At 16.9% G+C, this 16363-nt stretch overlaps 1 protein-coding gene across 1 annotated transcript; it reads right to left on the reverse strand.

The window, feature by feature from the left end:
• Positions 1 to 144: 144 nt before the first annotated feature.
• On the reverse strand, positions 145 to 15937 carry PRELSG_0609200 (conserved Plasmodium protein, unknown function; the record flags this gene model as incomplete). Its single annotated transcript, XM_028675547.1, has 11 exons — positions 145 to 230; positions 492 to 985; positions 1139 to 1395; positions 1488 to 1636; positions 1818 to 4308; positions 4379 to 5239; positions 5470 to 7428; positions 7574 to 7789; positions 7884 to 10172; positions 10510 to 15214; positions 15444 to 15937. 11 exons carry the CDS (start codon positions 15935 to 15937, stop codon positions 145 to 147), a joined length of 14001 nt encoding a protein of 4666 aa, XP_028532125.1.
• Positions 15938 to 16363: the final 426 nt, after the last annotated feature.

Raw genomic sequence — 16363 nt, forward strand, 5'->3', positions numbered from 1 at the left:
ATTTATCATTTTATATTTCATATAAAATACTACAAATTTTCTTTTATTTACTATGCACATATTTGCATAGAGAAAAAGAGAAAAAGAAAAAAAAAAAAAATAAAACAAATTAAAAAAAAAAATTAAAACATTTTAAAAAAAGTATTATAATAACATATGGACTTTAAATTTTTTGTAAATTATTTTATTATATATGCATGGCAATGGCAAAAAAAATAATAACTTATCATCTGAAAAAAAAAAAAAAAAATATATATATATATATAATTAAAATTTCAAATATTAAATATTTTTATAGATAACTGTATTCTACTATTATATCAATCACTGAAAAAATATAACTATATATTATGTATATAATCGACATTCATCCTATTTAAAGATGGAAATGTTTTATATACAAATAACAGCATTATAAGTTTATAATTTTTATTAAAAAAAATTATAAAGATATATTTTTTTGAATATTTAAAATTTTTTTTTTTTAGTACTTTTTTTTGTAGATGGATTAAATTTAAAAACAGGGCAATAATAGACAAAATCATTATTATCAAACTCATCATTATTTTTAAATAATTCAAAGAATGAGTTTAAATTATTATTTTGTGATTGAATTAATTCATTAGTAACATGCCTATTTTTTTTATCATCATTGTTTACCTTAACTTCTAAATTTTCATTTTTTTTTTTTTTTATTTTTATCAATATATATGGTGAATTATAATAAAAATTTTTCCCTTTAGCTTTTTCATAATTAATAATAAAATTATTATTTTCCCCTTTATTTTTATTTATTATATCTTCATCTGTTTCATTTTCTTCAGAAATAAAGTTACGATGTTCATCTATTTTATTTTCTTCACTTGATATTTTAAAATATACTGCATTCTTTTTATGTATTTTACTATGGCATATATCATTAGTAGATTTCACAAATTTACTTTTATATATTTTTATTGGTTCTAACCATATTCCGTCTTCATTTCTATATAAAAAAAAAGTTTTAAAAAAAATATAAAACGGAATAAATTATAGATAAAAATAGAATAGGGTCGAAATAAATTTTTAATAAGGTGCATTAAAAGAAAAGAAAAGAAATATATATGCCAATCTTTTTTTTTTCTTTTTGCTTTTTTACGTATTAATTTCTTCAGAATATTTAAAAAAGATATTTAAGTTTTCTATTTTTGTATTCATATTAGTTGCATAAGTAAAAAAAAGAGAATAAAAAAAGAGTAAAGGGTTCGTAAACATAGATATATTATATATATTGTTGCATCCTCTTTGTTCTTTGTTAATAATTTCTTTAAGATATTTTAATTTTGCTTCAATATTTATGAAAAAGTTTTTCAAATTTTTTTCTTTTTCATCATTGAATTCCCATTTTTCTGGTATCTGAAAAAAAAATTTATTATTATATAACTAATGAATATATCCTTAAATATATTATTTATTAAAAAAAAAAAAAGTGAAAATATTAAAATTACCAAAAATTTTAAATTGATATTTTTTATATTTAAATAATAATTATCTAATGGTTTGCTTAACTGCAAAATTTTGACAAAATATTGAATTTCCTTTTTTATCTCATTTATATAATGCAACAAAGTATTATATTCTTCAGTTAAATATATCACTGAATAAAAGAAAAAAATAATTTTCATATATATACATATATATTATTTAAAAGAAAAAAGGTATAGAACTAGGGAAGTAAAATAAAGAACACAAGCTAAAAATATTTACTTATATATTTGTAATATTTCCATATAATAATTATATATATTAAAAAAAAAAATTTTATTGTATATAATTACATTTGACAGTTGCATTAATCGCTGGTTTTATAAAAGTAAAAGTAGAGAAAATATCAAAAGATGAAAAAATTAATTTAAAGATTTCTAATTTTTGATATTTGTTAATAAAAGAACTAGAAATAAAAATATTTTTTAGTGATTTTATTTGATAATTTATCTCACATATATGAGAAATTTTATTTTGCTGAGAAAATTCTTGAATTAAATGAAAATTGTTTTTAATATACTCAATTAGCTGATCTATTCTATAAAGATTAGTAGGTATTTTTAAGATATTATTTATATTTGATAAAACATTTTTATGCATTTTATTAGAAAAGAAATTGCATAAAAACGAGAATATCATATTTTTTATTAATACAGAATTTCTTGAAAATAAAAACTCTAAAGATATTCTAAAGTAATTATAGAAAAACTCTTTATATTTTTCTTCATCTTTTATCAAATTCACAACGTTGCAAAAAAGATCAATTAAAAAGGTCATTTCGTTAATCAAATCTAAATCTAATTGCAAATTTTCTAAATTTATTTGTTCATTTATTACTGTAAAAAATAAAATTACAAGGAATATGTATTTTGAGTTAATATTATTATCATTTACATTTTTATAATTTAATGATTTAATAATAAAGTATAAAAAGTTCAAATAGTTGATTGAACACGAGCTAAAATCAAAGTTAATTAAGATAGAATTTTTTATCACAGAGAAAGTGACTGTACTAATATCAAAATAAAATATTAAGAAAATTTTTTTTAAGTTATCATTTACTAAATTTTCTAGTTTATAACTATCTTCTTTATTTTTAATATCTACTATAATAATATCTGCCAAGTTTGTTTGACAATTGTTTTTCAAATCTAGATAAGTCACATTATTACTATTTAAAAAAATTTTTAATAATATAAAACTATATTTATTTTTTTCTAAAAGAATAGTAATCTGTTTTCTTTCATTAAAAACTTCAGTAAGATAATTATTACTATTTATTTGATCAGATAATATGCTTTTTTTTTTCTCTATATTTTTACTGAATTCTTCCTTATTGTCATTTGATTTATTTGAATTCTTTGTTTCATTTGAAAAAGTGAAACTATTAATAATTTTATTTATAAAATTATAAAAGTTGCAGTATATTACTTTCTTATCAATATATATATCTGATAATTTTATATTTATATAATTATTAATAGAAATATATAGATCATTTTTTTTTATAATTTTATCAATCAATAATCTATAATAATACATAGAAGAGTTATTTAATTCTTTCAAAGGAAAATCATTTATATAAGTGCTATCATTATTTTTTATGTAGTTATCCCACTCATTTTTATTATCACTTATACTTTTCAATAGTCTTTTAAAAATATATTTTTTTGAATTTCTTAATTCTTTTAATTCTTCTAAATAATATATTATAGATAACTCATTAATCTTTTGATTTTCTTTTTTTAATTTACATACTTCTTCTTCACTATAGTCACTGTAATTGGAGTTAAAGTCAGATTCTTCACTATCTTCTGATGATTTTTCGTAAAATAAACTTTTTAATTTCTTTCTTTTATTGTAAAGTAATTTAAGGGATCCATCTAAATTAATGATTAATTCTTTTAAATTATTTTCATCTTTCATATATTTTACTTTTTCTTCATCTTCTTTATTATGCCCCACTGGTATTTTTATTTCCTCTGTATTTGTTTCTTTTTGTTTCTCTAATTCTTCTACTAAATCATAGCCATTGTCATAAATATTATCACTATCAAAAGAACTATCACACATCTCACCATAATAATCCTCAATAGCATTATAATAATTATTACTTTCAAACACACCTTCACATTCCCCTTTTTCATTGAGAGAATAATGATCATTTTTCTTTTTTCCTAAACTTTCTTCCAATGATTTTATAATTTTATCATTTCTTTTATTTAAGAAAGTTTCCTCTGTTTCTATATATTTTTCATTTTTTATTTTTTTATTTTTAATTATTTTTTTCTTAATTTTATTTTTAATAACTTTCTGAATTATATTTTTTTCACCTTTTTTATTGTAATTTCTAAAAAATAAAAATATATCTTTTAATTTTATTAATTTATATAAATAAATATCTATAAAAAGACTAAGTATAAAATTAACGGTTAAAATATTTTTATTATCTAAGAATGATAAAATATATAAATAAAAAAAGTTTAAAATGTCTTTTTCTGAATTTTGTTTTTCAATATTATATTTTTGAAAAAACACTTTAACAATATTTAAAAAATACAAACTCGAAATATTATATTTTTTTTTCCACGTTCTTATAGTTTGTATCAATAAATAGAATACATAAATTAAAATAAAATTATTTTTCTTATTCTTTTCATCTACATTTGTTATTTCAATATTATTTAATATTTCTCCATATTTTTCCTTTTCCTTTGAAAATTCTTCTATCATTTCTCTTTCATTAATTTTTTTATTTAAAAAATTCATTGATATATTAATAATCTAAAAAAAAAAAAAAAAGAGTAAATATATATATGTTTATTTCTTCTAAAAATATTAATTTTCTTTTTACTTTTTCTTCATAGTTTTCATTTTCAACTGTAGAGAAATTTCTAATCAAATTTATATTTTTTATTTTGTTATAGTAATATAATAGCAAATTAAGAATATTCTTTTTTTTGTAGTCACAGTAAATAACATGATAGCTTTGATAGATTTTTTCAAAATTAATTTCTTTATAATTTTCTAAAAAAATATAGATAGTGCTAATATTTTTTTCATTTAAAATTTTATATATATTTTCATCTATTCCTCTGAAAATCAAACAACAGGTATTGTTTTTGTAATATTTTAGGTTATTTAAAAATTTTGTAAAATTTCTATCTTTATTATTATAATTTATTTCCGTCTCTTCTTTTTCTTCTTCTTCCTCATGCTTGTTATCTTCTCCAGAATAAAAAGATGATATATTATAGAAATGTTGATATTTTATATAACAATAATTTTTTTTTTCTGTTTTTAATTTTTTCAAAAGGTATTTTTTTAATTGATAAAAAGAATCAATACATATTATTATTTTCTCTTTTATATTATCTAATAAATGGCAGTTAAATATTATCATATCATCATTGCACAATTTCATTTCACCATATTTCTTTAGAAAAGGTGTATCAATAAAATTTTTAAAATTTAATAAATATTCTGTATTTATGTTTTCTTCTTTTTCATTCTTGTTTTCACCATATATACATTCTGAAGTGTTACATAAATATAAATATTTCTTTTTTTCGTTAACTAATAATTTTAGAAATTTCATTTTTTCTTTGTAATTAAAAGAAGAACAATAATTAAATAAAATAGATTTATAAAGAAGAAGTGATTTTTTATTTTTTATCTCTTTCTTAATTTTCTTATGAATTGATATTACTTCTCCCTACATATAATTAGAAAAAAAAAAAAATTTATATAAAGAAATATTTCACTTTAATATAAATATGTATGTATTTATAAAATCAAACTTAGAATCAAATCAAAAAAAAAAAAAAATAATTCTTATTTGATTATATATATGCATATGTTAAATGTAGTATTATTATTGTTATAGTAATTTTTTCATTATTTATTTTATTTCTTCCTTTTTTTTTTTTTTTTCTATATAATTACTAGTATTGTAAGAGTATCGATAGAAATAGCACTACTTCTTAAGGTATTTATTTGATCATTTAAAGAAAATATTTCTTTTTCTAAATTAAGTATTTTTTGATATTCGTTATTTAGAGAATCCTTTTTTTTTACATAATTATTAACTGAAACGATAAAAATATGAAGAATAAAAATGAATTTATAATTTAGAAACTTGTCTACATTAGAAATATTTTCATATTTTAAAATAAAATTTTTGTTTATAGAGTTTTCGTCTATATTCTTAATTTTCTTTATAAAGTAACTGTAACTAAATGTGTTTTTTATAAAATTTTTATCATTTTTTTTATTAATATATAAATATAAAATTTTCAAAAATCCTAGATAGTTGTTTTTATTATTTTGTTTAAAATACTCAAAATCTTTTTTTGTAATTCTTTTTAAATTATCTCTTGTTGTAAATATGTCTTTCTTATATTTTATTAATTCTTCATTTATACAACTTTTGAATTTATTAATTTCTTCTTTAATGTTTTTTATCTGTATTTTTAATTCTTTTATTCTATTTATTACATTTTGATCAAAAAAGTCAGTTATTATTTTTTTACATTTTTCTTTTTTGCATAACAATTCATTCAATTGTTCTTTTTTAAACTTATAATACATTTCATAGGTGTTTTTAATTAAGTATGATATACAATTATTATAAATTTTATTTTCTATTTTTATATCTTTTTTATTATTCTTTACTCTAGTATTTAAATTATTTATAATTCTTGAAAAATAAAGAGACTCTTTACTATCAATTTCATCAAGGAAGATATTTTCTTTAAATGTAGATGTTACTTCAAATGAATATGTTATCATATTTCTAATATAGTTATAAATAGGAAATGATATATTGAATAAGAATATTTTACTTTCTTCAAAATTATATAAATTTAAATAAACAAAATAACAACTTTTAAATAAATTTTTATATTTATTGTAGTAATTGTTATATAAGGAGTTAGAATCTTCTGTATAAAATAAAAAATGATTTTTGTCTAATAATAAAGGGAAAATATAATTATCAAAATTACCTTCAATACTAATTTCTTGATGTTTTATAATGTTTATAATCTCTAAATAGAATTCATTTCGAAAATTTTCATATAATACATCTAAATTACCATTGTAAATAACATTATCAAACAAACTTAAGTATTCGTCAATAGGTATAATTTTAGAAAAAAATATATTTTTACAATTATCATTACTGTTTTCATTATAATTACTATTTTCATTATTATTAAAGTTTTCCTTATTTTTATTTATTAAATAAATTGTGTTTTTATAGGTTTCTTTAATTTGTTCTTTAATGCACTCTAAATTTTCTTGTAAAAAAACACAATTATAACTTTTATATTGGCAATATATAGTAATTATTTTTGATAATAAATCCTTTTGATTATTAATAAAAATTATATTAGTTCTATTTATAATTAAATAGCTATTTATTGTTAATATTAAATTTATTATATCTTTATAAAATATTTCTATATTATCATATTCAAAGAATGTTTTTAAATAAGAAATATTTAATTTGCTAGATGGATCATTATACAAGTTACTTTTATTTTCAATTGTGATATGCTTATTTGAATTTAAAAATAAATCATCATTTTTATAAATCATATATTTATTAAAATATTTATCAAAATTCGTTTTAATAATTTCTATGCAGTTCATTCTGTCTTTATATGAAACAATATCTTTGCAAAAAATTCTATAAAAATCATTTTGAAATAAGATTAAAATGTCATTAATACTATTACTACATTCTTTATCGTATAGTAATAAATAATTTAATATGTTATTAATTTTATTTGTATAAAAATAAAATTTATTATTTTCTTTTATCCTTATTATTTCTTCAAATGTTTCCAAAATGCAACTAATAAAATTATTGCATTCATTAATTATTTCTTCACAAAAATTCTGTTAAAAAATTCACAAATTCAAATTGTGTAATTATGTTGTTATACATATATATATATATATGAATATGCATATGAATGTATTTATTAATTAAATTTATTTATATAAATGTTTTAATATAAATAAGATTATATTTTTTAGTTACATATTTTTGAAATAAGGATTCTATAATATTTGAATAAAGGCATTTTATATCTTTTGTTGTTAAAGTAGAAAGGTTAAAAATAAAAAAATTCTTGTATAGTTTAGAAAGACTGTGATAATTATTTTTTGTAATAGTGATATCTTCATTATTTAATGAACATATTATTTTTTTGTTTGATAGTATTATTTGTTTATTATATTCGACATCAAAAAAATCCTATAAAAAAAAAGTATATATATATTATAAAATTTTTTTAAGGAAAAGATATTTATAATTTTTATATTTTTTTTTTTTTTTTCTATATAATTACATTAAAATTTATTAAATTATATAAAAATTCCATTGTATTTAATGAATTTTCATTGTTTAGGCAATTAATATCATCCAGATATATTGTTATATCATCAGAAATATACTTTTTAGAAAAATCAAATTCTTTTTTTAATTTTTGAATTATTTGATTATAACTAAATAAATAACTAAAAGAAAACATAAAATTATAAATATTATTTTTCTTTTTTTTATGCGAATTTAAATAATTGTAAGTGCATAAAGATTTCGCAGAATTAGAGTAACCCATTATTATAAAAGGCATACGCAAGTAGATAGACATTTTCAAAAAATTTTTTATGGATAAAATATGTAAATCTTCGAAAATGAAATAATTATTATTAGCTATTAGTAGATTATTTATTAATTTTTTTTTATCAATAATTATATTTTCATTTTTATATACTTTTTCTTGTCTTAAAATTTTATTACTTTCAATATTATAGTAAATGTGCACAAAAGAAGTATTTCTTGGAATAATAGATATATTGTTAATATATTTAAAAATATAATTTTCAAAATTACTTCTTAATTGATTACTCATAAAAGATGTAAATGCATATATAAAGCTAATAGTAATAATATTATTTAAGTGGTTGTCAACTATTTTTTTATCAAATCCTTTTTTCTCTTTCAATAAATTTAAGAAATATTCAATAAACTTAACAAAATTGGATATTAACGTATTTATATGAATTTTTATATTTATATTGTTATCTTGATAAAATTCAATAACGTCTTCTTTGAAAAATTCAGATTCCTCATCTTCATTTTTAGTATTTTTACTTTCTTCATTAGGATTATTATTCTCTTCATTTTCGCTCAAATTTTTAGTGTATTCTTCTTCATATATATTTTTTCCTACATACTCATTAATTTTTTTATTTTCAGTTTCTTTATCGCTATTTTTTTTTTTTTCATTTTGCCCTTCTTTATTAATACTATTAAAGTAGTCATTTTTATTTTCATTTTCTTCTTCTATTTTATTTTCTTCCTTGATTTCTTCTCTATTGTAAAATTTTTCTTTGCTGCAAATATTTTGAACATTTTTTTTTTGTTTTTTAAAAAAATTTAAAGTTTCAATTATAAGATCTTCGAATAATTTTATAATTTTTTTTTTTGAAAATTTATATATCTTTATTTGGTCTACTAAATATGTGATAAAAGAAATATAAGGAATAGTATGATTTATATTTATATAGTGAAATTTATCAATAATATAAGGAGAAATTTTGTTTAAACTATCTGGTTTGAATATAAAACAATTATAATTAAAATCATTATCCTCTTTGTTTATTTCACTACACATATTTTTTTTTAATGTATAATTACACATTTTTTCTATTAAATCTATTTCTCTCACACTTATAAATTTTAATAATAACATTTTATTTTTATATATATAATTTTCTTCATTTCTATTTAAATTTAATTTTATGTATTCTAAATCATTAATATAATTTTTGTTTGTCTTATTGTAAAATAATTTAGTTTTTTTTTTTTCTTTTTCTATTTTAATACATTTTTTATTTATTGCATCCTTTTGTAAATTTTTTTCATTTTTATTTTCCTTCATTAAACTGTTTTCTATTTCATTTTCTTCATTTTGTTCTTGTTCTGAAATAAAATAATTTTTTGGATGAAACACGAATTTTAAAACATCTTCTTTCAAGCAATAACTTATATTGATTCTTTCAATAAAACACAAATCAAAAGATGAGAATTCAGTTTTTTCTAAACTTTTTAAAAAATTATATAATAGAAAAATAATAGTATTAACTCCTGAATAATTCTTTCCTGTTATCAAAATATGTTTGACTTTTTTTTCTTCTTCATTATTGTAAGTATTTTCCTTTTTGCTTTTAAAATTTAATATTTTGTATATTTCTATAGCTTTATTCACTTGATATTTTAAGAAATTCAATTTAGTTTCTTTTATTAAATGAGTAACAATTTTATTAATTTGGTTTTTGAAATTTTTTTTATCTTTTGATTCTTGTGAATTGCTATCAACTTCAGAATACTGTTCTTTTTCTTTTTCTTTTTTATCTACCAATTGTAGCAACTTTACTTGAGAATTTTTTGATAAATCAAATATCAAGCAAATATTGTTAATTAATTCAATTAATTTATTATTTTCTACGAAACTAGATACATATTTTATTATTTTTTTTGAAATAATAAATTCTTCTTCGTTTTTTTTTTTTTTTAAGGTTGATTTTACAATATTGACTAACTTTTTTTCATCTATATATTTTTTTAATGAATTCTAAAAAAAAAAAAAAAATGGCAAATTATTTCTACTTCTTATCATTTTTATTTAATTATAATTAAAATACATTTAATTGCATATACTGAAAATGTTTTTAAAGTTATTAGCTACTACAACTATTATTTTGTTCTTTATTACTATTTTTATTATTCAATAGGATACTAAAAAATATTTAATAAAAAATAGACTACTTTGATCATACTATGTTTGTTTATCTATTATTTATTTATAAAGATAATTTAAAATATTTCTAAAATGAGGCTTTTTTTTTAATGATACTACAGATGTTAAAAATATAAATATATATATATATATATATACATTTTTTTATTACATGTTGTTTTAAATAAAAGAATGCTTTATATGTAGCCATCGACAATATATCACATTTTGAACATCCATAAGAGAAAAAAAGCAAAAAAAAAATAGATAATGAGAAGGGTTTAGAAGGCTGATAAAAAGAAAATGAAAATTGTAGCCTTTTGAAATTATAATTTTTGTCAGAAAAATAATCATATAAAGGAAAAGAGTTTTTATTTAATGATAAATATATAAGATTTTTTTTATTTAAATTAAATTCATTATTATTTACAATTATAGTTTTTTTCTTATTTAGAATGTGATTACTTATATTAACCAATTGCTCATTTAATACAGATAAAAGATCTTCCTTATATTTGTCTATTTCATAAAAAAATAAAGATATATTAGAGCTTAAGCAACAAGACATAAAATTTAATATGTCATTTTTCTGTAAATTAATATTATTAATGAAAAAAAAATGAAAACCTAAAAGTGTGGAGAAATCCTTAGAGTAATTAATAGAATATGAACTATCGGAATATAGTGTAATAAAATTATTAGATAAATATTTGTAAAATAAGAAATTATAATTTTTTTCATAATATATCATGTCTAATGTATAGTTGTAATTATTTAATAATTCATATTTATATTTTATTTTGTGATGAAAAAATTGAATATAATAATCTTTATCATAATGATGTTTTACATACTCTAAGTAATTATAACTATTCGTTGATAAGTTATTTTCATCATTCATAAAATTTTGAAATTTTTCTTTTATATACATAAAAAAAGTTAAAATAAAAATCCAATTTTTCTTATCATAAGCATAAGATTTATTATTATGATTATTATTTTCCTTTTCATTTGCTTTATTTTTATTATCATTTCTTTCTTCTATCATTTTAGAAATATTTTGTGAAATAATAAAAACAATATCTTTATTTTTTAATGGATTTTTAAGAACATATTCCAAGACATATGTAAAATATATGTTTAATAAAATAAATAATAATTGCAGATTGTTTATATTAATAAAATATAAATATGAATCTTCTTTTAAAGTTGAAAAAAAATTTTTACTTTTAACATAAGTATGAATATTTTTCATTACAGAATTCTTTATTTCGTTACTAATTTCATTTAGTAAAAATTCCATCTTTTTAAATTTTATTTCTTCTTTAAATATTATTCTTTCGTTATCGTTAGTTAAAACACCGCATATTGTTTCATTTTGAAAAATTATTTTTTTAATATTAGGAAATATTTTATTTACATAACTGTTTAAACTTTTCATATCTTTCAAATCTAAATATACTTTTAAGAAATCATCATCGTTTAATAAATAAAATGCATAAAATTCATTTCTTTTATCTAGTATATGCTTTTCGGCATCAATGATTATCTCTTTTAATTGCTGCATAAATGTTTTAAAGTACGTTAAATCATAATTTTTTTCTATGTGTTTTGTTATTTGAGGATAAACAAAAAACTCTTCGCATTGTTGTTTATATTTTTTTATGATAATGGATAAGTCTAACTTTAGAAATTTTTTTAATTCATTGTTTTTATGTCTTTGTAAATTTAAATAATATGTTTGTATTTTTTTTATAGCAGTTAAAATGTTAGTGAAATTCTTTATTTGTTCTGACAATTTATACATATCCTCATATAAATGTTTACTAAATTTATCATTTTCAATTATAAATAATTCTGTAAGAATTTGTTTTAAATGCGTAATCAACTCATCTATATTATTAATAAAATATATTTTCTTATTCATTAGACTAACATCTACTTTATATTTTTTCAATGTATTTTTTAAAATTTGAAATTTTTCATTTATTTTCTTTTCTTTTTCGTATTCAAAACATATATTTTCTATTTCAGGTAAGCTATTAACAAAAGAAAGATTAAATAAATCACTGAGGTTTATATTATTATAATTATATGTCAATTTTCCCTTTTGTAAAATACGATTTTCTTCTTTTGTTGAATCTCCTGTATTCATTTTGTATAAGTTATTTATATTTTCTGTATTTTCAATATTTTTAGAATAATTCAGTATATCAATAGCTCTTTTAAAATATTTTTCGTTCTTATATATTACCTTAAGTAATTTCAAAATTTTCAATACATTGTCATAAGTTTTATGAAATTTTTTACATTTTTCATAAAATTCATTATTCACAAAATTTTTATTAATCTCTTTAAAGTACACATTTATTTTATTTATTTCATTTGATAGTTCTTCTAAATTAATATTAAAAATTTTTTGTTTCTTGTATTTCTCGTTATAACATATAAATTTGAAAAAGGTATATATCGTTAAGCTATTATTTATGAACATATTGCTTAATAAACTAAAATTAACAAATTCGTTTTTCTTTTTTTTTAAAACTTTTTGATAATATATATATTTATCTACGTCTTTTTTTATATTTATTATTTTTATTCTTAAAAATTCAAGAAGTTCAAAAGTGTAAAATTTTTTTTTCATTTCATCATTGATTACTATTTCGTTATTTTCATTAATAAAAAATTTATTTATATAATCATTTGTTTCATTTATATCATCACTTAATCTATTATATAATGAATCATTTACACTATAATCTAGCTTAGTTAAATCATTATTTGTCTTCTTCTCTTGATTGACAATATCATTTTCATTATTATTTCTTTCTTTATTTTTTGTATAATAAATATGATTTATATCATTAATGGGTGTAACAAAATAAATTTCTTGAAGAATATCATTTAATGAATAATTAACATTATTTTCCAAGATATTAGTTTTCATTATATTCACGAAATTTTGAATTTTTTTTTCAATTTCATTAATGCGAAAAATTAAATCTTTATATAAATCATTGAATTGAAGATCATAATTTTTTTCATTATTTAAGATAGATTTTAAAGAGTTAATTTTTTGATTGATATGAAAAATCTTCGTTGTTTGATTGCCACTAATATTAATATAATATTTTTTAAATAATAAAAATAAGGAAGAAATCGATTCAATATTTTCTTCTACTGTTACTAATTCGTCATTAAATGAATTAGCAAAATCTATATAAGAAACTAATTCATCAATAGTTGCAGGAGTTTTATTAATAATATTAAGAGAATTATCTAATTTAATCGTTAAATCATCAATTGTTTGATTATTTAATGACGGTAAATAATTAATCAAATTATTCCATTTCTTATTTATATTTTTTAATAAATAATCAATCAATGCAGTATTATCAACTTTAAATAAATGAATATTTATTTCTTTATTCATTCTTTTTATTTTATTCTCATGTTCTTTAAATGAGGTAAATAGATAGGAAATAAAATTATTGTCCATTATATTTATTTTTTCTATATCTATTTTTTCATATTTATTATGCAATTTTATGATATCATTAAAATCATTACACACATCAACCATCGAATTATATAATATTCCCATTTTATCTTTTAATTCTGAATGAAGTTTACTTATTGTTTCATCACTATTAATAAAATTAGAAAAATTCTTATCATAATTCAAGTCTTCGTTATTTTTTTCTTTATATATAATATTATCAGTAAATATTTGATTTTTGAAAAATTCTTTTATTTTAAAAGAATTAAAAAACTCTTCTCTCTTGCATAAATTTTGTAAACTCATATTAATGTAATACATAATGGTATTTATCAATAAATCATACTCAGGTGTTATTTTCAATTTGTTATTTTCTATTATTAACATAACATTAAATAAGCATATCTCATTTTTGCTTTTGTTATTATTAATATTGTTATTATTGTTATCATTCTGGTTAGTATTATTATCATTTTCATCCATTTTAATTAATTTATATGGCCCATCATTTCTAAAAGTATTATTATCATTATTTTTGCTTATATTGTTTTTCTCACTTTTTTTTTCTTCATTAACTTCAAAATAATTATTTAATAACTTTAGAAAATATTCATACGTGTTAATGATCATATTTCTTAATGTATTATCACATAAATATTGACTTAAATGAATAAATCGCTTTATATAAATACAATAACAGTTGCTCAAAGCTATTTTATTATAGTATACATCTACATTAGTGTTATTTCTTTGAATATTTTTTGATATATTTTTATTTATAATTTTTGGGTACACTTTAAAAATTTCTTTATTTTCATACACACTTAATTCATTAATTATTTTATTATCATCGTCTACAATTCCATTTTTTTTTAAAAAATTATTTAATGATTTAATGCAATATTTACAAATTATATTTGTTATATGTTTCAACTTTTTTTTTATAAAACTATCAATTTTTAAAAAATAATCATTTTGAATTTCTTTAAATTGTTCTATGCTCATATTATTTATACTTATATCAATTAATTTATTATCGCTTAATTCATGTAGGATAGTTTGTATTTGTATAAACCCTTTAAAGAAATCTTCATTCAAAAATAATAAATTTTCTTTAATGTAACTTTTCTTTTTTTTAAATTTTGTGTACTTTATCAAATTTTTTAGTAAAAAAAAATATTTATATAATTTAAATTTTTTAACAAATTTTAAATTTAAGGCAGAATTTAATAAAGTTATGTAGTTTCTCCATTCATTTAATTCGTAAAAAGTTGATTCATTCTTTTCATTTATCATTACACCATTTGGTGAAATGGACATAAAATCGGTTTCTTTTTTGTTTCTAGAGTCAATTTTTTCAAAACAATTATTAGAGAATCTAATAGAACAAAAAAAAACGTATGCATATATATATATATATATATATATATACATACATATAATTATGTATGAATTTTTCTTTTTCTTTTTTTAAATGTATCTGCTTTAAATAAATATATTTTATTTTTGGTAATCAAATAAATTAAACTTTATTCATAAGAAATAAAAAAAAATATTAAATATATAGAAAAAAAAATTATGCCTAAAAAAAAGACGATATAATTTACCTTTTTACATATATAAATTCATTATTTTTTAAATTATTTTTAACGAATTCTATCAGATCATTATGATTATTCCATTTATTTATCACACTAAAACTTGCCTCTACTATATCTATTTTTTTTTTAAACATTTTTCCTTTTTCTTCATTATAGTTATTTTTTTTATATATTTCTTTATTATTTTTACAATTTAAATTTTTAATTAAATTAACATTTTCACTTTGGTTATTTTTATTAATAGGACTTTTCTCTTTAATATTTAAAACATTCTCATTTTTTTTAGTTGTCTTTTCTTTTAGTATGCAATCCATTTCAAGAAAAATATCAAATTCATTCTTCTCATCATTATTAATTTCATTAGTTTTATAATTTTCGTTTAAATTTAAATTTACCTTCTTATTAATAGATTTTATTTTAGTTTTCCTTTCATTAATATCATTTTTATTATCTACATTAAATTTAATTATTAAATTTTTTTTTAATGAGCTATAATTCATTTTCTCTTTTTTTTTTAGAAATTTTAAATAAAAAGAAATAAAATAATAAAAATTTTATAATAATAGTCTTTAATTTTATTATTAGATTATTTAAAAAATAAAAACAATTTATTTTTTATTTTTTATTTTCTCTTAATAGAGCTTTATGTGAAAACTTTTAGACAGAAAAAAAAATGAGGAAATTAATTTTAAATAATAAATTACTAGTTATCTCCTAATATTCATTAGAAAAAAAAAATTTTTTTTTTTTTTTGAGTATAATATCAAGGAATAAAATAATAAATTATAATATTAGAAAGCATAAGATTCTAGGTAGAATAATTGTGGTTAAGAAATAACATAGACAAAATTGAAAGAATAGTAATAAAGAAAAAAATATAATTATTTTTTTAATTTTTTACTTGATAAACATTTATATTTTTATTA

The sequence above is a fragment of the Plasmodium relictum genome, assembly GCF_900005765.1.
Source record: "Plasmodium relictum strain SGS1 genome assembly, chromosome: 6".
Classification (NCBI taxonomy): domain Eukaryota; phylum Apicomplexa; class Aconoidasida; order Haemosporida; family Plasmodiidae; genus Plasmodium; species Plasmodium relictum.